Source organism: Vulpes vulpes, chromosome 13 (assembly GCF_048418805.1).
Source record: "Vulpes vulpes isolate BD-2025 chromosome 13, VulVul3, whole genome shotgun sequence".
NCBI lineage: Eukaryota > Metazoa > Chordata > Mammalia > Carnivora > Canidae > Vulpes > Vulpes vulpes.
Window position 1 is genome coordinate 119,281,132 of NC_132792.1, and position 20,826 is coordinate 119,301,957.

The window sequence follows — 20,826 nt, forward strand, 5'->3', positions numbered from 1 at the left end:
CCTCGGGCTCCATCCTTGGCTCCGCTCCCGCCCCGGCTGTGGCTCCGCCCCCGGGACGCCCCGCCCTGGCTCCGCCCCTGGGATGTTCCACACCCCCCTGCGGTTCCGCCCCGCCCCCGGCTCTTCGTCTCCCCCGCCCCCCGCGTAGCTCCGCCCCCTGCAGCTCCGCCCGCCCCGCCCCCGACTGTGGCTCCGCCCCCGGGCTCCCGGCCCCAGCGGAGGCTCTGCGGCGCCCCCAGGTGGCCCCGCGCGCTCTGCAGTTGCTCCCGCCCGCCAGCCCGCCGCTCACGGTTGTCGTGGAGAGGGACGCAGAGGCGACGCCGCAGGGAGGGCGGGCGGTGGCGGCGGAGTAGAGATCCCCAGTTCCGCCAACCCCCGGGGGAACCCCACGGAGCCCTGTCTCGCCTCCTGGCCCCCTGGGCCGTCCCAGAGTCGCTGAGGACCGCACCGGCATGTCGGGGGAGGCGAGTGCGCCGGGGACCTCCCCCAGGGCACCGCGTCCCGGGACCCAGAAGACGTCCGGCGCAGTGACCAAGAAGGGGGACCGCGGGGCCAAGGAGAAGCCGGCCACCGTCCTGCCGCCAGTGGGCGAGGAGGAGCCCAAGAACCCTGGTAGGCGGGGGGCGCGGCGGTGGTGCCGGGGCTGCCCCGGTGCAGTAAGACGCTGTGGTGCGCGGGACAGCCGAGCCGGGACACGATCCAGGCATCTCTGGGGCTAAGGAGCGCTGTGCTCAGCGCGGGCGGGCACGAGACAGGGCGCTCTGCGTGGTAACCGTCTCTAGGAGCGTGGCCTTGCGCACCCTCTCTCTAGAGAGCGGAGATGTGGGAGCGGTGGAGACGCTGGTGAGAAAGTGTTTTGTAGACTTCAAATCCCTTTGGTCCTTCACAAGTGCACGTTGTGCAGCTCCCGTGTGACCAGCTCTCTGCTCCATCTCAGGAAGCAAATCACACAGTACCCCCAGCCTGGCCCCGGAAACTCAGTTTGATAGATGTTTGAATTGAGCTTGATCCCAGAGAACACGCACTGGGGTTTGGGATACTGACAAATACAATAAGATGTGATAAGATGTATTGAGACAAGAAGGCCTGCGGAGTGATAGGACACCTGATAGGGAACCTACCAGGAGGTGTCTTTGACTTTCATTCACTCACTCATTCAACAATCACTTTCTAGATACGGAGAGAACAATATGCACACAGTCCATTCACATTTTCTGGGAAAAGAAAATCATTGGCAGAGTACAAGTAAGCATGTGGCTCTGTATTACTGCATGTGAAAGAACCCCAACCCAAACGGGTGATCCACGCAGGGGATTTGTTTGGAAGGCTTTTTTTTTTTTTTTTTTAAGTAGGCCTCACACCCAATGTGGGGCTCGAACTCACGACCTGAGATCAAAGGTCACATGCTCTACCAACTGAGCCAGCCAGGCACCCCTATTGGAAGGCTTCTGGATTCAAATCCATCTGCTTTGAGAGGGAAAGGGTTTGAGGTGATGTCAGCTTGGACAGCTGGACACACAGATCGGGAGCACTCAAGGGAGGATAGGGCTAGAGATGTCGCTTTGGGAGCTGCTGAGGTCCGGAGCCTATTTAAGGCCTGGGGAGGAAAGAGATTCCCCTGGGACAGGAGGAAGTGTAACCAGAGAAGAGCAGAGCATGCAGGACCAAGCCTGGAGATATCAGGGGAGGCACAGCTGGCAGGGAAGTCCTATTGGCCTGGGGGTCTGGGCCGACAGGTGGGAGGGAATGGGGTGACCACTGCCCAGGGAGGCTGGGACAGGGCAACAGGACGGTCAGGGCGGCATTGTGTGCAGGGGGAGGGGCGGTGATGCAGGGGGTAGAGGGTGATGGCAACTGTAGGAGGGTTTATGGGTCTAGAGGAAATCCCATCTGCTGGCTTCCTTTTCTCGAGAAGTGCACTGAGAAGTGCACCGGCAAGGTCCGTGTGGGAGGGAGAGAGCAGGAGCAAGCCCTGTTAGAGCCGCCCTGTCCCCCAGGTAATCACTAGCTCAAGCGTAGATGGAGCCTTTCCACCTCTCACCAACTTCTGTTAGGTGGAGCCGTTCTAGAGCAGGCTCTAGGTGCTGTCCCTGGGCCAGTAGCTAGGGCCTCACTGTGAGCTGGTAGAAATGCAAATTCCCAGACTCCACCTAGTTCATGGAATGGGGCCGGGTGCGGGGGGGGGGGGGGTGGGGGGGGGTGGGGGGGTGGGGGGGGTGGGGGGGTGGGGGGGGGTTTGACTGCCTTTCCTGGTGTTGCTGGAGTTCGAGAATGCCTGTGTAGAGAAAGATGGTGTTCGTGGAGCCGGGAGGGTTGAGGGGCTCCCGCAGCAGGGGGAATGGCCTGACAGGCCGGCAATGCATGGGAGTCAGCTGTGCAAGGGGGTTACCCCACCTCCCTGAGCCTCCTCTCCACCACCGTGTCCGTGGAGCTAAGGTGTCTTGTGTATCTGTGCTCCCCTGATGGCAGGGTGCCAGATTTTCCCTGGGGCCAGGGACACCCCTTCCACCTCCAGGAACCACTTCTTCCTGGAATGCCCATGGGGAAGCAGAAAGGGACCTCTAGGGACCCAGCCAGGTCTGCATAGCCCTCAGGATGGGATGTGGTGGGCGGCTGTCTGCATTAATGTAACTCTGAGAATGAATTGATACTTCTAAAGCATTTAGAGAAGTGCGGGACAGGAGTAAGTGCTGTATGCTGCTTGCTGAGTAAATAAAAGTGCAGGCTCCACAGGACTCCTGTGGGTGTCTGGGCAGGGGGCAGGAGGGGGGTGGGACTGGAGAGGTGCTCCTGGCTTCCTACCTTTGCTGGCAGCAGGCCTTACTTCTTCTCAGTGACCCTAGGCGCCCTGGGGAAGCAAGGGCACCAGAGGAGGCTGAGCGGGTGGGGTGGGCTTGGTGGGAGGCAGAGTCCGTTGTGGGGGGCAGGGGGTACATGGGAGGCGGAGTCTGGGGAAGGCAGCTGAGGGGAAGTGGCCTTGAGCAGTGGCTGGGTGGAGGTGCCCTCACGGAGGTTAGGTGCCCCGGGTCGTGTACACTCCCCATGCCCACTGGCCCCCTTTCTCCGGGGTCTGGACTTTCTGCTGTTTCCACTCAAGTGTTCTCAGCTGCGGGTCTTTACAACGCATCTCAGGTTTAAAAAGTGGCTGTAGGGGATCCCTGGGTGGCTCCGCGGTTTGGTGCCTACCTTGGGCCCAGGGCTTGCGTGGTCCTGGAGTCCTGGGTTCGAGTCCCACATGGGGCTCCCTGCATGAGGCCTGCTTCTCCCTCTGCCTCTCTCTCTCTGTATCTCTCATGAATAAATATATAAAATCTTTAAATAAAAATGAAAAGTGGCTGTAAGGACGCCCGCGTTGGAGGAGGGGCCCGCGGGCGGGGGTCCCCGCCTCCCGCTGCTGCCCCTCGGTGGCGGCGGGGCCACAGCCACCCGACGCTCCGACGCCCCGCAGAGGAATACCAGTGCACCGGGGTCCTCGAGACGGATTTCGCAGAGCTCTGCACGCGCTCGGGCTACGCGGACTTCCCCAAAGTTGTCCCCCGGCCTCGTCCGCACCCGGCCTTCGTCCCCTCGGCCTCGATGTCGGAAAAGCCGGCCCTGGGTGAGTGCCCGAGGGGCCTGGGGTGCCTGCCCGGGTCGCCCGGGGCGACCCAGCCTCCCGTCGCGGCGGGCGAAGGGCGGGGGCGCAGGGCAGCCAGTGCGGCAGTGAGGGCAGGCTCCGATGGCGCGGCAGCGGGGGAGTCTCTCGCCTTCCTCCCGAACCCCAGCCCGGCCCGAGAGGCAGCACCTCCAGGCTAGCGCCCCCCCAACCTGAGGGGTCTTCCCCTCTGGCCCCCCCAGGCCAGGGGCTCTGCTTCCTCCCTCCTGACCCGTCTCCTCGCACCTCTGCCTCGTAGACGATCAGCGCCTGTCGGGGTCTTGCAGCCTCAGCAGTCTGGAGAGCAAGTACGTGTTCTTCCGGCCCACCATCCAGGTGGAGCTGGAGCCCGAGGATAAGTCGGTGAAGGAAATCTACATCCGTGGTGAGTCTCTCCCCACCCCCCCACCCCCCAACGCCCCGCCCCAGGCCTGAGGCGCCTTCCTCCTCCTCCTCCCCGCAGGTTGGAAGGTGGAGGAGCGGATCTTGGGTATCTTCTCTAAATGTCTGCCTCCGCTCAGCCAGCTCCAGGCCATCAAGTGAGGGGACCCAGAGGTGGGGAGGGCAGAGGCCAGCGTGGGGCTAGCCTCTGGCGCCTGGGAGGAAGAACTGAGGGGGCCGGGAAGCCTGCCTGGCTGCTGGGAGGTGCTGGAGGGGCCGGTGGGGCAGGAGGGGAGGCTCCAGCTGGGTGTCTGTACCTCCCAAGTCCAGCTTGTGGAAGGTCGGGCTGACGGATAAGACCCTGACGGCTTTCATCGCCCTCCTGCCTCTCTGCTCATCCACCATCAGGTCAGAGGGAAGTGGGCAAGGGGGAGGGCCCCAGGCCCCCCCAGGGCAGTCTGGGGGTGGGGAACAGTTTGGGAAGGGGAGTGGTGTACCTACAGAGGGATGTGCTGGTTTTTGAAGCTCCAATCTGACTAGAAGAAGCACATCCCTTTTCTCCACACAAGCCTAGAGAGCTTGGCTTATGTGCCCTGTCCCCCCCCCACCATCCGCTCTTTCCCTGGAGTTTTTCCCTCTTCCCCACTGCCTGGGGCCTACTGGACTAAGGGCTGCCTCGGCTCCTCCAGGACCAGGAAGATTTAGGAGAAGGACTTAGGGCAGGCACTGCAGGGCTACAAGGGCAGTGTGCACACTGTGGCAGCAAGGAGTGGGGGCAGAGAGGGAGTGCCACCCAATTTCATGGATGGAGTTCAGGGAGACAGGAAGGCTGCTTGGAGGAGGTGTGCTGAGCTGAGCTGTGAAGGAGGAATAGGAGGGGGTGAGAACAGGGTGTAAAGTTGTGTAGCTATAGGTGAGGTTTGCAAAGCTGGTTTGGACGATGCTTCTCCAGGCTCCCCCCAGCAGCCTTGACTTACCTGCTTCACAGAACAAACCCTCAGCGCCTCACATTGGCTTGCCCATCTTCCCCCATGGGTGGGATGGACGCTTCTCCAGGGCAGGGGTGGCTCTTCTGCAGCTGGAGGTCCTCTATACTCTTCATAGAGAAGCCATGAAACGGATCTTGTCTCCATCATGGGAACTAGAAACAAATTGTCCAGCAGAAACAAAACTGTAGAATTCATGTTAAGATACAAAAATAACTCAGATCAACATAATCAAATAATTGAAAATGAATGTGATCAGGTTTAGGTGAAAGGTGAGCCAACCGGAAAGGTTGAGCATTGATAATAAATCGGAGAACATTTTTAAGTAGAGAAATTTCTAGCCATTCATTTGATTTTTGTTATGACTTAGAAAACGTCCTCGATCCTCCCGGAGCTGTGGGAGGAACCACTGCTTGTGGAGGGATCACAAATCACCTCTCAGTGTAGTGGCTTAAAATAACCAATATTTATTATCTCATGGTGTGAGATAAATACAGGCACAGGTGAGCTGGGTGCCACCAGCTTGGGGTGGCTGGGGGCTGGGACTGCTGTGCCCTGACTGGGCTAGAGCATCTGCTTCCGAGCTCCATCCAAGACCCTGACCAGCTGCAGCACCCCCACACAAAGACTCTCCGAAGGCAAACAGCCCAGTGCGTGCCAGGGAGCCCCCAACCCCTAACGTGGGGACCACAAACTTAGAAGTGACATCTCACTGCTTTTGCCCTATCCCATTCATTTAGAAGTGAGTCACTAGGTTCAGCCACACTCAGCAGCAGGGACTCCATGAGGCATGGACACTGGAGGGTAGTGGTGACTGGAATCATCCAGGAAGCCAGGTCACCATAGGCCACTGATGCTGGGGAGCCACCCTATTGGCATGGCTACACTTCTGTCCCATATAATTTCCTATGTGGGAGAGCCATCCTTGGACTCTTTCCAAGCTGCACCCCAGAGACCCACCTGTCCTCTCTGACCCCTTCCTCCTCTGGCCACAGTGGTGCCTCCTGGTTCTCAGACCTTCCTCCTCCTCAGAAAGGTGTCTCTGGAAGGCAACCCGCTTCCTGAGCAGTCCTATCACAAGCTCATGGCGCTGGACAGCACGTGAGGCTGCGTTTTCTCGCCCCCTTTCTCTGGGCCTGGTTCCTGGGCCAGGTCAGCCCTAGTTCACCCTCCCCGCCCTCCACCACCTCCCCACGGACCCTCAATTGCTGTCCCTCCACTCTTGGCCCTCTGGCCCTCCGGAGAGGCGAACCCCACCCCAAGTTCCCAGCGAGCCTGCTCTCCCCTCCCGCCCCTGCCCGCACACTCAGGATCTCGCACTTGTCCCTGCGGAACAACAACATCAATGACCACGGGGCGCAGCTGCTGGGCCAGGCTCTGTCCACACTGCACAGCTGCAACAGGACCCTGGTCTCGCTCAACCTGGGCTTCAACCACATCGGGGATGCAGGCGCCAGCTACATCGCAGACGTGTGTGTCTGGTGGGGACCAGGGAGAAGAGATCTTGGGCTGGGACCACAGAGAGGGGAGCAAGGACCCCCTGAGCTGGGAGCAAGGATGGGGGTGTGGGGACCTGAGGCAGGGAGCAGGGATGGAGGGTGGGACCCAGGAGCGGGGATGGAAGGACAGAACTGGGAGTGGGGAGCAGGGCGGCCAGCTGGGGGCTCACGGTGTTCTAGTGTCCTCCCCACTGCCCCAGGGCCTCCGGCTGAACCGCGCCCTGCTCTGGCTGTCCCTGGCACACAACCGCATCCAGGACCAGGGCGCCCTGAAGCTGGCTGAGGTGGGTGCGGTGGCACCCCACCAGTGGGGTGGGGGCCCGGGTCCAGGCTGGCGTCTGACCGGGCCCCCTGCCCCAGGTCCTGCGCCCCTTCGAGCTGACACACACCGAGGTGGTGGAGCGCCGCCGCCTCCTGCTGGAAAAGGGGTCGCAGGAGCGTTCACGATCGGTGAGCCCCGTGGCCCCCAGGCATGTCTGCGCCCCAGCTGCCCAGCGTGTCTGCGGGCAGCCGTGTGTGGGTCAAGGGAGAGGACAGAGTTAGAGCTTTGGAGCGACTGGGCGGCAGCGAGGGCCCTGGGGCTGTTGGCTCACCTGTGCACTGGCTGCTTCCCCTTGGAGAGGACTGACCCAGTGAATTCACCTAATGCACTTGGAGCAGTGCCTGCACTTTGTTCAAAGTGCCCTACAACTGCCTCCCTAGTCTGAGTCTGAGCCGCTACCCCAGCTTGTCCCCCCAGAGTGGTCCCCCACAACATGGGCATTTAGGCAAGGAGATGGGGTGGGAGCACTGTCAGGCCCGAAGCTCCTCTCCCTCCTCCTTGAGGAAAGGATGCCAGCGGCCTCTCCCATCTTCCCTTTGTGAGTGCAGCCTTCTTCCTCCCGACATGGGGATTCCAAAACAGAGCGGGAGAAGAACCCCCTGATGGGGGTCAGCAGTGCTCCGTTGGCAGAAAAGGCAGACAAGACCCAAACGACAAAGACCCCGAAAAGCCAGAGCAAGAAAAAAGATAAGTCAGGGGTGGGTATGATGCGAGCAGGGGTGGAGGGAGGAGGGCTTTGGAAGGGATCAGAGGGGGCCCTCTTCCCACACCTGCTCAGGCTCCAGGGAGGCAGAGCTTCCATTGCTTCTCTTGCACACTCCATAGGAAGTGGCGAAGAAGGAGGAGAAGTCAGGGTCTGGGCAGTCACCCACACAGGGAACCCCTAAGAAAGAAGACCCTAGCAAGGCCAGCAAGGGCAGTAAGTGCCAGAGCCCATTTGTGCAGGAAAAAAGAGCAGTGGGTTGGCTGTGGGAGGCCTGTCCTCTGCCTCCAGAACAGCTTCTGGAGCCGTTGTCCCTCTTTGGGCCACATCTCTTCTTGGCAAGGAGACCCATGCAGCCCCACATCCCTCCCCACCACAGCAACATCCTGTTTCCCTGGACCACCCCGTGGCCCTGCCCTGAGAGGAGGCGCCCAACCACCTGCTGGGCCCCAGTCCTGAGGTCTGAGGGGCATCTCTTGGGGCCCCTGGGCAGTACTGCCCGGCTGCCCTGTGCTTTCTTGTCCCCCTACCAGAGGTCACCATCCCCGAGCAGAAGCCCAGCAAAGGAAAGGGACCCAAGACTGGGAACAAAGAGAAGCGCAGCTTCCTGCTGGAGTCCGAGGTAGGAGGGGAGGTGGGTGGTGATCCCCTCCCTGTGGCACGTTCCTGGCTCCCCTTCATGTCCTATTGTCCCCTTGTGCCCTTGCCATTCACACCGGCTCACTGGGGGTTGGAGCTGAGCACGGTCCTTTCCCTTCAGGCTGGAGGAGGCCCCACTAGTTGCCTCCTCTGTGCTCTCAGCTCTGCCCCCCACCTTGGGCACTGATGCAGGTGCAGGTGCTGGTGCAGATGCTGGTACAGGTGCTGATTCAGGTGCTGGTGCAGGTGCTGGTGCAGGCGCTGGTGCTGGTGCAGATGCTGGTACAAAGTGCTGGTGTTGGTGTAGGCACTGGTGCTGGTGGAGGTGCTGATGGAGGTGCTGGGGGGCTCTCCGGGGGCCGAGCCTGTCCCCTAGCCCCTGCCAGCAGCCCCCCAGGAAGGGAGGGCGCCTTTACAGACCGGGTACCGCCCGCCCATGCATGGCCCCAGGGGACCTTCTGTCTTGCTACTGGAGCCTTCCTTTCCCACTTCACTGCGGACGCACTTGCACCTTGCCCTGGAACCTTCCCGACTACGGATTGCACAGCATCAGCCTGCCCAAGCCCTCCAGCCGCCCCAGGGTCTGTGTTCTCACCTTCTGTCTCCTCCATCGGGAAACCTCCTGCCCTACCCATGGAGGGGTCTCTCCTCTTGGGAGTCCTCTCTGGCACCAAGACCAGATCTTGCCAGGGAGGAAAGTTGGGCCTCCATCTGACCTGGGGAGCCTTTAAAAAGGGGCTGTGGCTGCCTTAACAAAATTCTTTTTTTTTTTTTTTAAATAAGTAATCTATCTAATGCCCAACGTGGGGCTTGAACTCACAACCCCGAGATCTAAAGTGGCAGGCTCGTTTCTCCAATGGAGTGAGCCAGGCACCCCCATCCCCACCGTGGGGTTTGCTTTGGCCCTCCTGTCCTGACCCGCTGTTGCGATTGGCTGGTCTGTGGGCAGGTCTGTGGGCCTCCCCTATCTCCCGGGGGGTCAGGTCGCCCACACCGCTCTGGAAACTCCAGTGCCGAAGACTTTGTGCCTTTGCTCTGGCTGTTTTCTTGCCTGGATGGCCTTTCTCCAACCCCCCCCCCCCTCCTCCAGTCTCGACCGCGTGCCCTGCCAGCTTGAGTGTACTGGCCGCTGCCCCAGGAGACTGTTCTGGGCTGGGGCCCCTCTGGGCTGTGTGCACTCTGTGCCGGGGTTGTGCCCATTCTGGTTCCCAGCTCACTTTCCCCATGGTTGCTTCCGGGGTGGGGGGGTGCGCAGGCTCACGTCCGTATTCCTGGCTCCCAGGGACAAAGCCTGGCCTGTAGCTGGTCCTCAGCGGGGCTGTGGCTTGTGGCCTTTCGGCGGCCTCCCTCTACCCGCTGCAGTCCCTCTTCTTTAGCAGCTGGTGGCTGAAGCATCGGAGGTGGTGAACCCTCTCCTGGAACCCGTGGAGCACCGAGACGGGAAGGTGTTCATGCCCGGGAACAAGGTCCTTCTGCACCTCAACCTCATGCGTATGTCTGCCGAGCACCCCTGCCGTCCTCGTCTTCCCCGGGGCCACAGGGGCCCTGTGCTGCCTCAGGGGGGTCACCAGCCCTGTCTCCATGGAGCAGAACATGGTTGTGCCACAGTTGGGCACAGTGAGGGTGGTGGCCCTCCTGCACTGGGGGTGAGGGAGGTGGGGACAACAGCCCAGGGCCTGCTTCAGTCTGTCAGCTTTGGGAGAGAGAAGTGGGTGGGAAATGAGGCAGGAAGGGCAGAGGGGGCAGCAGAGAAGTGGGGGGAGGAGTGGGGCACCACCTGGGCGGCTCCCTCCACCAGGAAACCGCATCACAGATGTGGGGCTGGAGGGCTTCTTGGCCACCGTGCAGCACCAGGCTGAGTTCTCCAAGTCCAAGAGCGCAACCAAGGGCCCTGTGGGGCTGCTCTGCCTATCCCTGGCGGTGAGTCCCCTGCTTCCAAGCAGCGCCGGGGTTTCCTTGATGCTGGTCCCCACAGCTGCCTCCAGGGCTCCTGCGGCCAGATGGGACAGCCTGGACCACTGTGCCTTCCCTCCCTGCCCCTCCCCACCCTGTCCCCGGAAATGTCTTCTCCCAGGGGACCGATCCTCATCCTTCCTCAATAGGCACTCCTTTCTCTCCTTCAGAAAAACTACTTCTCCCCACAATGTCCCACGTACACCATGATCCAGGAGCTGATGCTGTCAAGGGATCCCATCAGTAAGGCCAAGCCCAGAGAGGAGGACAGCATGGCTTCCTCCACCTAGCCCCCACCCCACCTCTCCCCAGACCCTGGGCTGCTGCAGTCCTGCTGGCTGTGTGGTGGGCTGGCCTCCCTGGGGGGAGACCTCAGGTCCTGAACAAACTCTACGGCTCTACTTTTCCCCCTGAGGTGGTCTGAAAACTTGGTTCCAGAACTATGTGGAATGTTTGGACTCAAGTCTGTTCATGCCATGCCAGAAATGGCTGAAGGGTTTGCAGTTCTGTTGGGGACACACTTGGCCCTTGGCCCCAGGCAGCAGGAGTGTGGCTCTCTTGCCTCTTCTGGCGGGCTTCTTGCTTGCTCTCTTCACCTGTGCTCCCAGGAGGACATGGGATGCGCCAGGGTCTGCATTCAGCCTTTGGTCTCAGAGGCAGATTGGAGGGGTGCAGGGAAGACCGGCCGAAGGGGCATGTGTGAGGCTCCAGTTCTGCCATTCCTGGCCTTCCCTCTCCCACACCTCCCCATGGGCCCCAGGTATTTGATCGGTTCGGAGGAGACAAAGACTCAGCCAAGGACATGCAGAATGGGCAGGCTATTTTGGAAAGGGTGCTAAGTCTCTCCGCATCTGTGTAGCAAAGGCCAAACTACACGGAAGCCTATACCTTCGGCCGCAGGTGTTGGCAGGTTCACCTGCAGTCTGAAGCCAGGACGCCCAGATGGTGGGTGGGCACGGAAGCCTGGAGAGCTGCCCGCCCTGAGACAACCTGTGGATGGGCCCAGGGAGCACGGGGCTGGTCTCTGGGAGCTTCCAGAAGTGTCCTTTGTGCCCCGGCAGATTTAACCTGGCCACATCCCCTCTGCCCATGGATATCTGCTCACCTGGCCCAGATGCCCACCCTGTGAGGCTCCCTTGCTCTCACTCTGGGGGGTCTCTGTGCCTCTGGGCACCTGGCTGCTGAGCTGCTGCAGGGAACAGAGATCAGCTTTGGAGTGCCCCCCCACCGAGCGTGCTGCAGGGCCCTTGTCCTCCTCCAGCTCCGATGACCCCTGTAGGAATTCTGGGTGCCCGCCTGGACCCCAAGTTCATGAGGTTGGCAGGTCACATGTGCTAGGTCTGAGAGGGAGCAGGAGCCAAAGCTGAAAGGGAGTTTGCCCCCTGGTCCATCAGTGAAGGCAAACAGGTAGGAGGTCTAGGGATGTGGCTGTGGGTGCCGTGCTGGCTTCCAGGGCCGTCAGGAGGCCTTAGGAGGCCACAGATGGTGATGATCAGCCTCTGACATGCCCCCGTCCCCATTTTGTCCTGGACCATTTCCTGTGCAAGTTTATTCCATGGGTTCTGGGTCTTTTCCTGCTTTGGCCATGGGGCTATAGAACTGTCTACCCAACCATGGCTCGGTGTGTGCACATCAGAAGCTTTGGGGGAGTCTGTGGCCACAGGTGGGTCTGGGGACTGCCTTCTGTGCCCTCCACCCAATCCTGAGAACCACCACAGGATCTTTTATCAGAGCAGCTCCAGAAATCACACACATACCACCAGAGTTGAAGAATATTTAACTTTTCTTAAAAAAACAAAACAGAACAAAAAAAAACAAAACAAACAAAAAAACTTAACCATGAGAAAAAGAGTATACATTATTTTAACAGGAAAACAGTCATTTCCATCTCTATATTTTATATATTATATATATATTTATATATATATGTATATATACACCTAGCACAGTGTGGATATTCTAGGGGGGGCTGGCATGGGACATAGGGCCGATGCTGCAGTGGCCCTGGAGATGGTCCTGGGTTAACATGGGGACTCCAGCATTCACACCCCCTGCCTCTCATCCTGGGGCCTGGTTTTTAGGGCCGTACCTGATATACTGGTTTCCTCTAGGGAGAGAATGGGGAGGGGTGGTCAGAATTAGGGTCAGGGATTCCCCTGAAGAAGATGCATCCTCAGAGCCCAGGCCGCAGGGACTGGGCTCTCAAGCCAGGAGGGCTGGGACCTGGGTGCCCAGGGCTGGGTCCCCCTTGGGGCCCTGACTCTGGGTGGGGCTATAACTAGGAGATGTGACTGTCCCTTCTGTAACTGCCTCTGGCCCCCCAGGAACAGAAACAAAACAGGTCAAAGTTATTTACAAAGCAAGATGCACATACAGTACATACATATTTATAGGAAACCAAAGTGACAAAGAAGGGAGAGGCGGAGGTACCCCACCTCAGCCCTGGGGTCCTACAAAGGAGGGAGGAAGAAAGTGCATGTACACAGAGCCTCCTCCTTTCACCTGTGTGTCTGGGGGCCTTGCAGATGCAGTCCGCATGCTCAGGAGAGGCCCTGGTGGGGGAGTGGCGGGGTGGGAGAACGGCTGGAGGGAAAAGACACTGGAACTCAACCCAGACATGAGCAGACCAAGGACATGCGGGGCTCCCCTGGGGTCTCCCTGCCATGTGCCCCTCCCTGGGCCGGTCCCCAGAGGCGGAGTGGGGATGATGCAGGCAATCTGGAGGTTTGCACAGCTACATTCCCGGGGATGAGGCTGCGTGTGTTGTGCCATCTTCCAGGGGGGTATTGGAGCCTGTGGATGCGGCGGGGAGGACTGTGAGGAGCTGGCCTGGGGTGACCCTCCCTCTAATGCCCCCACCCACTGTGGTGCTCGTGCGAGTGCCTCCTCCAGTGCCATCCCTCTGTGACAAGGTCGTGGGTAGCTGTGTGCTGCGACCTCCACCCCCTGCATCTGGTTCCAGCCCAGAGCAGGTTTTAGGTGGGAGACCAGCTCCCCTGCTTCATTCTCTCTCTAATCCAAGGACAGTTTCCCATTTTTAGGGGGGCTTCTGTAGGGTTTCCCTGAAAAGATCTCTTTCTGAAGTTGAGTATATGAATTAACTATGCTGGAGGGGCGGATGAGGAACCCCCCCACTCGCCCCTGTCCCACATGGGTACCCAGAGGGCATCACCTCCCTCACCGTCCTCAGAGCACGGCCCTGGCTGATGGCTGTCCCTGGAGTCAGAGGCCAGAGGTTCCCTGGCTGGAGGTGACAGGGAGCGGTCTGTCCATCTGGCCGCCTCGGTGTGGAAGCTGCCCACAGGTGTGGTGCCACCGGACGACTCTCCCGCAAGCGACCTGAGCAGCTCCCTGTGGGCAAGCTCCATGTCCTGGAAGAGCCATGGGGGATATCTGACCTCGGTCCTGTGTGTCAGGGCCCTGGGAAAAGGGCAAGGCTGCCGCACCCTCGCTAGGCCCAGGGGATAGCTCTGTGTTCCAGGGGAGCTGGGGGTGCTGTGGGGAGATCACAGGCCAGAGGATATACCTTGCTCATGTGGGTGATGGGTCTAGGGACAAGGGACTGAAGACCCTCAGGGGCCAGAGGCCTCCCATCCCCCCGCACTCCCCCACCTTGAGCCTGTTGAGCTTGACGGTGAGTTGCTCGATGGTGTGGAAGATACTGCCCACGTCCCTGAGGGCCATGCTGGGTGGGGAGCGGCTGGGGCGCCTGCAGCCTCCACTGCCTCCCTGAAGCTGGGCCTGTGGTTCTGGTTCTGTCTGCCAGACAGGGAGGCTGTTGGGCTGGGAGGGCTCGGTGGTGGAGTCGGGGGGTCCTGCTGGCATGCTGACATAAAAGCAGTTTCCTGTCCCCATGGCAAAAGGAGATTAGGAGGCTGATTCAGAGGAAGTGGGAGCCACTTCACGTGCCCCCAGCAGCCCCCACGCAGACCCATGGGCCCCAGGGAGCCATCCTGTGGAGAAGCTCAGCATACGCTGGCCTCACCCTGCCCGCCAGTCCCTAAAGGTCCTCCTCCTCCAGAAAGCCTTCTAGGTGGCCCTTCTGCTCAGCCCAGCCTGCATGATGGCGGGGGTGGAAATGCTTAGGGCAGGAGGTCAGCGAGATGAGAGTGCCTTCCTGTCCTTGAAGGAGGGGTAGAGGGGGCCCAGGGAGGCCCCTTCACATCTGCCCCATCTCCAGCTCTGCCGATAAACTGCCACACAGCCCCTGCCCCAACTGCAGGATCAGAGACTCCTCGGTTCACACAGGAGATCAGATACGCTGGAGGGAGAAGGAGGGGAGGCACCAAGGACGTAGCCAGGTCGTGCCTCCTCCTCCTATCTCCAGATTCAGCATCAGCTCCTGACTAGGCTGCCCAAGGCCTCTCCCTGTCCCCAGGTGCTACTCTTGCCTGGTACAGTGACTGCAGGCAGGGGTCATGTCCCAAAGCCCACATCTGCCCCTACAGGCCCATACTCGGGCCAGGGCCCGGTTCTGCCTCCCAGGGGAAGTTCATTACCCGCAGCCTTGGCTCCGCCTTCCACTTCGGGCGGCTCAGGCCCTGACTGGCTCTCTGGTAGTGCAGTGACAGCCCTGCTGCCCACCACCTCAGCTGCGTGGGGGCCACCGCCACCAGGGAGGCAGAGGCCAGGAGAGGGAAGAGGAGCGGGAAGGGGAAAGAAGGCAGCAAGGGGAGAAAGAGAAGAAGGAACAACAAAGTGAGCACAGGTCGCACTGAAAGATGCCCAAGGGGCTGCAGAGAAGCTGTCCACCAGTTCACCGAAGGGCAGAGAAGGAAGGTCAGTTCCCAGAAACCAGGAGAGAGGGTGGACCTGGGGCAGAAGGGGCAAAAAGCGCTCGGGGTAGGGAGGCTGAGCCCAGCACCAGTGAGGATCCAGTAAGGATGGACCCCACCCACCCTGGGAGCACCTATTGCCCTTCATCTTTCCCGTCGGTCTCCTCCCACCGATTCCCTGTCTCTGTCCCCGAGCTCACTGCTCTGCCCTCTGGAGCCCCCATCCTAGCAGCTCCAAAGGGCCCAATGCCGCCCACGTGCTGGGGGCCTTCCCACTGCCATGCTGGCTCGCCATGCACCCTCCTAGCTTTGTCCCCCACCCCACCTGCTGCCTCCAGCCCCACACCACCAGTCCCCTCGCTGTGGCCACGAGCATCTGCTCTGTGTCAGGCCTGAGGCCCCCGAGGAGAGCCACAGGGTCCCAAGGCAGGACTGAGACTTCTGTGAAGAACATGAGTGAAAGCTTTTACAGGCAGCTGGTTTGTGCCAGGCATGACTGATGTCCTCGGGTTACAGAGTGACGTTCAGAAACGGCACACAGTTTTGTCTATCATGTGGGCATGAGGGAACGGGCTCTGAACCTCGGCTGTCCGACTCCAAAGCCTCTGTGTGTAGCAGCGTCTCCTGCTGGGACCCGGCATGAGACTGCACACTTGGCTTCCAGAACACAGAGCCATGTGGAAGGCTCACCTCTATCCTGGGAAGCTGGGTATCTACCTCCACGGCGGGTGTACACATTTGTCTTACCTTTTCTCACAACTTTGTAACTTCCTGCTGCCTCTGTCCCTGAAGTCTCTTCCTCTGGGTTCCTGTCCAACTCTGGGGACTCCCAGATCCCAGAATTCCTGGCCCGTGGGGGCAGGCGTTCCAGAGAACAGAGAGCCTCGTCCTCCTGCTCTGGCCCTTCACCCCCATGGGGAGCTCGTCCTGGAGAGCTGGGGTCCCCGGTGTGACAGGCGCTGCTCACGAGAGAAGGTGTAGGTGTCAGGTCATCCTCGGGCTCGCTGGTGGGCTGTGTTTCGGAGCGGTGACCAGGCAGCAGGCTGCATAGGATCAGGTGCCGCAGTCTCTCCACTGGAGGGGAAAGTGGGCGGTGGCTTCCCCGGCATGGGGGTGCTGCCCCCCCGCCCCGCCCCTGACTCTCAACATGGTGAAGCTGCCTCAGTCATGGGGCGGAGCTGATGGTGGGGACAGGTGGTCACACCGGTCTCCACACCTTCCCTCCTCAGCACAACCAGGGAGAGCCCTCTAGCAGGCGGGTGTACCAGTGTCTGGGGCAGCTCATCCTGGCGTGGCCATGCTGTGGGGGCCCAGCAGGCACTCACCATCTTCCAGGGCTGAGTCGGCGAGCCCTTCCATGAACAGAGGGCCTGGGAAGGGCAGGAGGATGGGTCCCCGTGTCCGGCCACCCCTGCTCTCTCCATCCAGGGATGCAGAGGGGTGAGGCAGGGCACCCAGCTCCTCCTCTATGCTGCCTTCCTGCTCAGGATCCTCTAGCTGGCCCGGGTGCTTCCCCCTGACCCTCTGCTGGGGCCCAGGGCCTGTTTTGGATGGGAGGGCAGTGTAAGGCAGGGGAGGGGAGGCACACAGGGTTGACCCCATGCCCAGCTCTGGATTCAAGGGACTGGAACACTGGCTGGTTCAATCCATGAATGTCTACTGAGTACCTACTATGACCAGACACAGTCCCCAGGGTCTTGGTGTATGTCGGTAACAAAACAAAGATCCCTGCCTGTGTGGGGCTTCACTACCAGTGCACAGATGCCTGGAAATAACACTGTACCGTGACATGGGTAACCCAGGTGGGCAGGGCTGTAGGAAAGAAGCCAGAGTGCAGGCTCCTACATGGCAGGAGCGCCATGTATACTGCAGATAGAGAGCCAGAGATGGCCTGTGTGCCCAGACCCAGAGGAGGTGAGGAGGGAGGAAGCAGGAAAGGGACCCAGACAAGGAGCCTGGCAGATTTCTGTCTAAACCCAGGGCCCCAGAGAGACTTAATGAGATTCCTGTGCAGGACCCCTTGCCCCCCCAACCAGTCCCATCCCAGGAAAGGTGTCCCATGGGCATGTTGTTCTCCATGGAAATACCCAGCTGGATCCCCAGCGCCCCTCTCCCTCCACCGCTAAATACCTGTCCCCAGAGAGCCAGGGTGGGAACCTCCATCCAGGTGAGCCTGTCTACACGCTCTCAGGACCCCCTTCTCACTCACTCACTCCTTGGTTCACATTTCTGGCCCCAACGGTCTCTCCTCTTGCCCCACGCGCACCTCTGACCACCTCCCTACCTGTCCTACCAACACTGGTGGTGGTGGTGGGGGGGTTTCTGCAAAGACCATCCAGGGGATATACCTCCAGGCAGCAACCCGGATTCTGGTTCACTGTGGAACACCTCTGAGCTGTCCAGACCTACCCTAAAGAAAGAAACCACCAGAGGTCACCTGCCAGAGGTCTGACTCCACGAGCCAGGAGGGTGGGGTCTTGGATGCCATCCTGGCCTCCTGTGTCAGAATGGACAGCGAAGGAGGGTCGAAGGAGCCAAAAGTGAGGCTTTAGCATCTGTGGAAGAGGGCGGATCCCAACCATGTATTCCCCTCCCTCTTCAGGCGTGGTCTCCAGGACAGCCAGGTTGAGGGCAGCAGAAGGGTCAGAGGGCAGAGGCTCGAAGGGCTTGGAGGCAGAGAACAGGTGGCTCTTGGTCGGGATGACCAGGGCCTCCAGGGTGAGTACCTGGTGGGTGTGGGGCTCTGGTGTGCTGGCTCCTGGGCATCTGGGGGTGGGGGATGGGCGAGCACTGGGGCAGCAATGGGGCGCCGGGTGGCGTTCCGCACGGCCTCCTCCAAGAGCTCCATCCATCTATGGCTCAGTAGGAGCAGAGAGGGCTGGTGGTGAGAATGAGGGCCTGCAGGCGCCCCTCCCCATACACTATAGCCCATGGCGTGTGACTTGTGACTTGTTGCCACTGAACACCAACCCTCTGCTGTGCCCCGGGCTAAGCATTCTCTAGCTACTCCCTCTCCTGAACAAACCCCAAGGGGCAGGAAGACCCACATTCCACAGATAACAGTCCTGACAATGAGACAGCATCTGATTCAACCTGCCTGTGCTCTGAGTCATGTCACCGCATCTGGCTGCTGTGAGGGGACAAGGGGCAGGTGGGGGACAGACCTGAAGTGGGCGTCCGCCAAGCGTGTAAGGATGGAGAAAGCTCAGTGTGGGGGCAAGAGCTCGGGGCAAGGACGGCAGCCCCAGAGCCCCTACACCTGCCCTGCACCTGTCGCCCTACACCCTGGCCTGGCTGAGGACCGCTTGTACACACCACCCTGGCCCCAGGGGATGGCAGCTATGCGGGGGCCCTTCTATTCTCACATGTTCTTGTCTGACGACGTCAGTGCCACCAGCTCATAGATCTGGGGGGGGCCCAGCTCTGATGTGCAGATGATGAAAAAGGCCCGTTTATCTGTGTGGGAGAGGGGGAGGAGGGTCTGCATGGGGTAGGTCAGTGGACCACGCAGGACCCACGGTTGGGAAGGGCCCTTGGGTCACCTCCCCTGGCTCCCGACCGCAAGGGCTGGGGCACAGAGGCCTCATCACCCGTCACCGCCTGGGACTCTGGCAGGCAGGGCAGAGGTCTCCCCGAGTTAGAGATGGAGAGTGAGCCCAGAGGCTCTCTTGCACACACTGGGCCTCTCATGGAACTGCCTCTGTCCACTGAGCTCGGCCTTCTCTACCCAGATATGCTCATCCCACCCACCATCTACCTCATCCTGGGCCACACCATCTGGCTCAGGGGGTCAGTGAGGCGGGAGCGCGGTGGCAGGCAGGTTAATCCCCCGCAGGTACCTGTGGCCACAGAGCGGATGAGCACAGCATTGAGCTTGAGTACCGGGCTGAAGGTCTGCTTGTTGTCCGAGGTGCCCGCAGCTGTCTTGCTGTGGCACTTGAGCATCAGTTTCTCATCCTGCTTCTGCAGCAGCACCAGGAGGTCCTCCAGCAGCAGCACGTGGAGGTCTGTGGGGGGTGGGAGGGGGCCGCCACCATCAGGAACCCCCTTGGCCCACCTGCCCCCTGGGGGTTCCCTGGCACCTACCCAAGCTCTTATCCTTGCTGATCCTCCAGGTCAGGGGCCCCTCATGGACCATCCTTCTAGCTGTAAGATCCAAGCTCTGTCAGGGAAACACCATTCCTTTATTCATTTGTTTAACCATACATGAGAACCGTCTGTGTACCAGATGGTTTTTTTTTTTTTGGTGTACCAGCTCTTTTTTTTTTTTTTTTTTTTAAAGATTGTATTTATTTATTCATCAGAGATACACACACAGAGAGAGAGAGGCAGAGACATAGGCAGAGGGAGCCCGATGTGGGATTCGATCTCGGGTCTCCAGGATCGCGCCCTGGGCCAAAGGCAGGCGCTAAACCGCTGCGCCACCCAGGGATCCCAATAAATAAAATCTTTAAGAAAAAAAAAAGAGGCCCATGCCGCCCACTCCGAGGCCCTCCGGGCCCCAGCCAGTTCTGCTCCCAAGGATGCCCCAAGTGTGTGTGTGTATGTGTGTGTGTGTGTGGGGGGGGGGCTGGCCATGCTGTGGTCTCTGTCTTCTACCTTGAACTCTGCCGCCAAGGGGTTGTTGGCCCTCTCTAGGGAGGTGGTGTCCAGGCGTTTCTGGTAGCCTTCTAGCCGGTGCCGGTTCTCTGTCTGCTTCACTGCTTCATTCACGTACTTGAGAATTTCCCGGCACTGATCCCGAGCCCGGCAGAGCTTCTCATGCTCAGAGGTACCACCTACCAATTGGGGCAGAGGCGGTGGTGAGGGGCTCCCTCCCGAGAAGCGTGTCAGAATCCGTAAGCCGGCGGGTACGGATGCAGGGGTGCTGCCTTTGCCAGAGTTGAGAACCTCAGATGTGAGGGGCCCTGTCACTGAGGGCCCTCGGTTTCAGACCACGGGTCTCTCAAGACACCGATAGCTTCTGGGAATTGCCACCTGGACCACAACCAGCTCCATGGATGTCTGGGAGGGCAGGGGACTGGCCAGTAGCCACAATGGCCTCTGGGACAGGCGATGGGCCTCACACTCCACACCCAACTCCAATGCCCCAGATTCGAGGGTGGTGAGGGACACTCAAGACTGTCTTGTGCACTGCACAGAGGCTCCCAGCAGGGGACAGATAGGCCTGAATGCAGCCTCAGCCCTGTGTGGGACCACGGTCATAGGGGAGTCTGCGTGCTAACCCTGGGTACACCCAGATGCTCCCCTCAGATTTGCACCAGGGCTCCACAAAGGCTGGAGGTGACCCTTCCCTCACCCGACTGCCAAGCACCTTGTCTTCCCCAAACCACACTTATAATCACTTTCTCTGAGACTGACCCTGACAAGGAGGGGAAGAAGACCCCAAGGACCACAAAAGTCTTGCGAAGGCCACAAAGCAAGTCAGTGCTAGAACAAGGCTGGGGGTCACCGCCCCCCTAGTGCCTACCCTCCGTGTGCTTGAGGACGCTCTCCAGCAGCAGGGGATACTTGGTGAGCCGCTGCATCTCTGAGATGATGAGGTCTCTGAGCTGCAGCCGCCGGCACTGAGGGTGGCTCTCAGCCTCCTGGGCGAGGGGCACAGACTGATTAAGGTCGACCCACGGTCAGGAGCGGGCTGATGGTCTTGAGACCCGGATGAGTGTGCGAATCCCATGTGGGTCCTGATCCCAGAGGGAACCCTTAAATATTTAGGGAAAGGCTAAGGGCAGGGGTGAAGGGAGAGAGCCCAAGGGCTGTGACTGCACAAGCCCCACTGAGCAGGTACTGTGCCCATGCTCCAGATAAGGATGCTGCCCCCCGCCAGCGTGCACACAGGTACTAGGGGGTGAAGTGGGCCTTCTGACTGCTAATCTGGGTTCTCTTCAGGGAACAGCGGTCTGTCTAGAGAGCAGGCATGAGCCAGTGTTTCTG

At 60.2% G+C, this 20,826-nt stretch overlaps 2 protein-coding genes and 1 non-coding gene across 32 annotated transcripts in view; 1 reads left to right on the plus strand and 2 right to left on the minus strand.

Annotated features, from left to right (window-relative positions):
- Nucleotides 1-249: 249 nt before the first annotated feature.
- On the plus strand, nucleotides 250-10,560 carry LRRC71 (leucine rich repeat containing 71). 3 transcript variants are annotated; one of them, XM_072732561.1, is made up of 15 exons: nucleotides 250-612; nucleotides 3,449-3,598; nucleotides 3,894-4,019; nucleotides 4,098-4,173; nucleotides 4,346-4,423; nucleotides 6,034-6,102; nucleotides 6,312-6,471; nucleotides 6,701-6,784; nucleotides 6,861-6,950; nucleotides 7,371-7,520; nucleotides 7,648-7,741; nucleotides 8,059-8,147; nucleotides 9,541-9,655; nucleotides 9,963-10,084; nucleotides 10,288-10,560. In XM_072732561.1, the coding sequence occupies exons 1-15, from the start codon at nucleotides 453-455 to the stop codon at nucleotides 10,405-10,407; spliced, it is 1,683 nt and encodes a 560-aa protein (XP_072588662.1). In that variant the 5' UTR covers nucleotides 250-452; the 3' UTR covers nucleotides 10,408-10,560. The 3 variants fall into 3 exon arrangements, with proteins under 3 accessions (XP_072588662.1, XP_072588663.1, XP_072588664.1); XM_072732562.1 differs by having other exon boundaries at nucleotides 9,544-9,655; XM_072732563.1 differs by lacking the exon at nucleotides 3,449-3,598 and having other exon boundaries at nucleotides 307-612.
- TRNAK-UUU (transfer RNA lysine (anticodon UUU)) lies at nucleotides 1,359-1,430 on the minus strand. The gene has a single exon. It is a non-coding gene; the product is annotated as a tRNA-Lys (tRNA).
- A 1,317-nt stretch (nucleotides 10,561-11,877) lies between the features above and the next one.
- ARHGEF11 (Rho guanine nucleotide exchange factor 11) overlaps nucleotides 11,878-20,826 on the minus strand; it is an 86,914-nt gene continuing 77,965 nt past the window's right edge. For 14 of the 28 annotated variants that reach the window (XM_072732550.1, XM_025997366.2, XM_072732552.1 and 11 more), the window contains 13 exons: nucleotides 20,363-20,480; nucleotides 19,492-19,670; nucleotides 18,979-19,054; nucleotides 18,732-18,899; nucleotides 18,258-18,348; nucleotides 17,619-17,744; nucleotides 17,241-17,302; nucleotides 16,218-16,433; nucleotides 15,640-15,966; nucleotides 14,617-14,709; nucleotides 13,730-13,962; nucleotides 13,290-13,488; nucleotides 12,469-12,910 (listed from right to left, as the gene is read on the minus strand). In XM_072732550.1, coding sequence (XP_072588651.1) covers nucleotides 12,852-12,910; nucleotides 13,290-13,488; nucleotides 13,730-13,962; nucleotides 14,617-14,709; nucleotides 15,640-15,966; nucleotides 16,218-16,433; nucleotides 17,241-17,302; nucleotides 17,619-17,744; nucleotides 18,258-18,348; nucleotides 18,732-18,899; nucleotides 18,979-19,054; nucleotides 19,492-19,670; nucleotides 20,363-20,480 — 1,947 coding nt within the window. In that variant the 3' untranslated portion in view covers nucleotides 12,469-12,851. Of the gene's footprint in view, nucleotides 12,911-13,289; nucleotides 13,489-13,729; nucleotides 13,963-14,616; nucleotides 14,710-15,639; nucleotides 15,967-16,217; nucleotides 16,434-17,240; nucleotides 17,303-17,618; nucleotides 17,745-18,257; nucleotides 18,349-18,731; nucleotides 18,900-18,978; nucleotides 19,055-19,491; nucleotides 19,671-20,362; nucleotides 20,481-20,826 lie in introns of all 28 variants that reach the window. The other 14 variants (XM_072732554.1, XM_072732551.1, XM_072732548.1 and 11 more) reach the window with 3 other exon arrangements.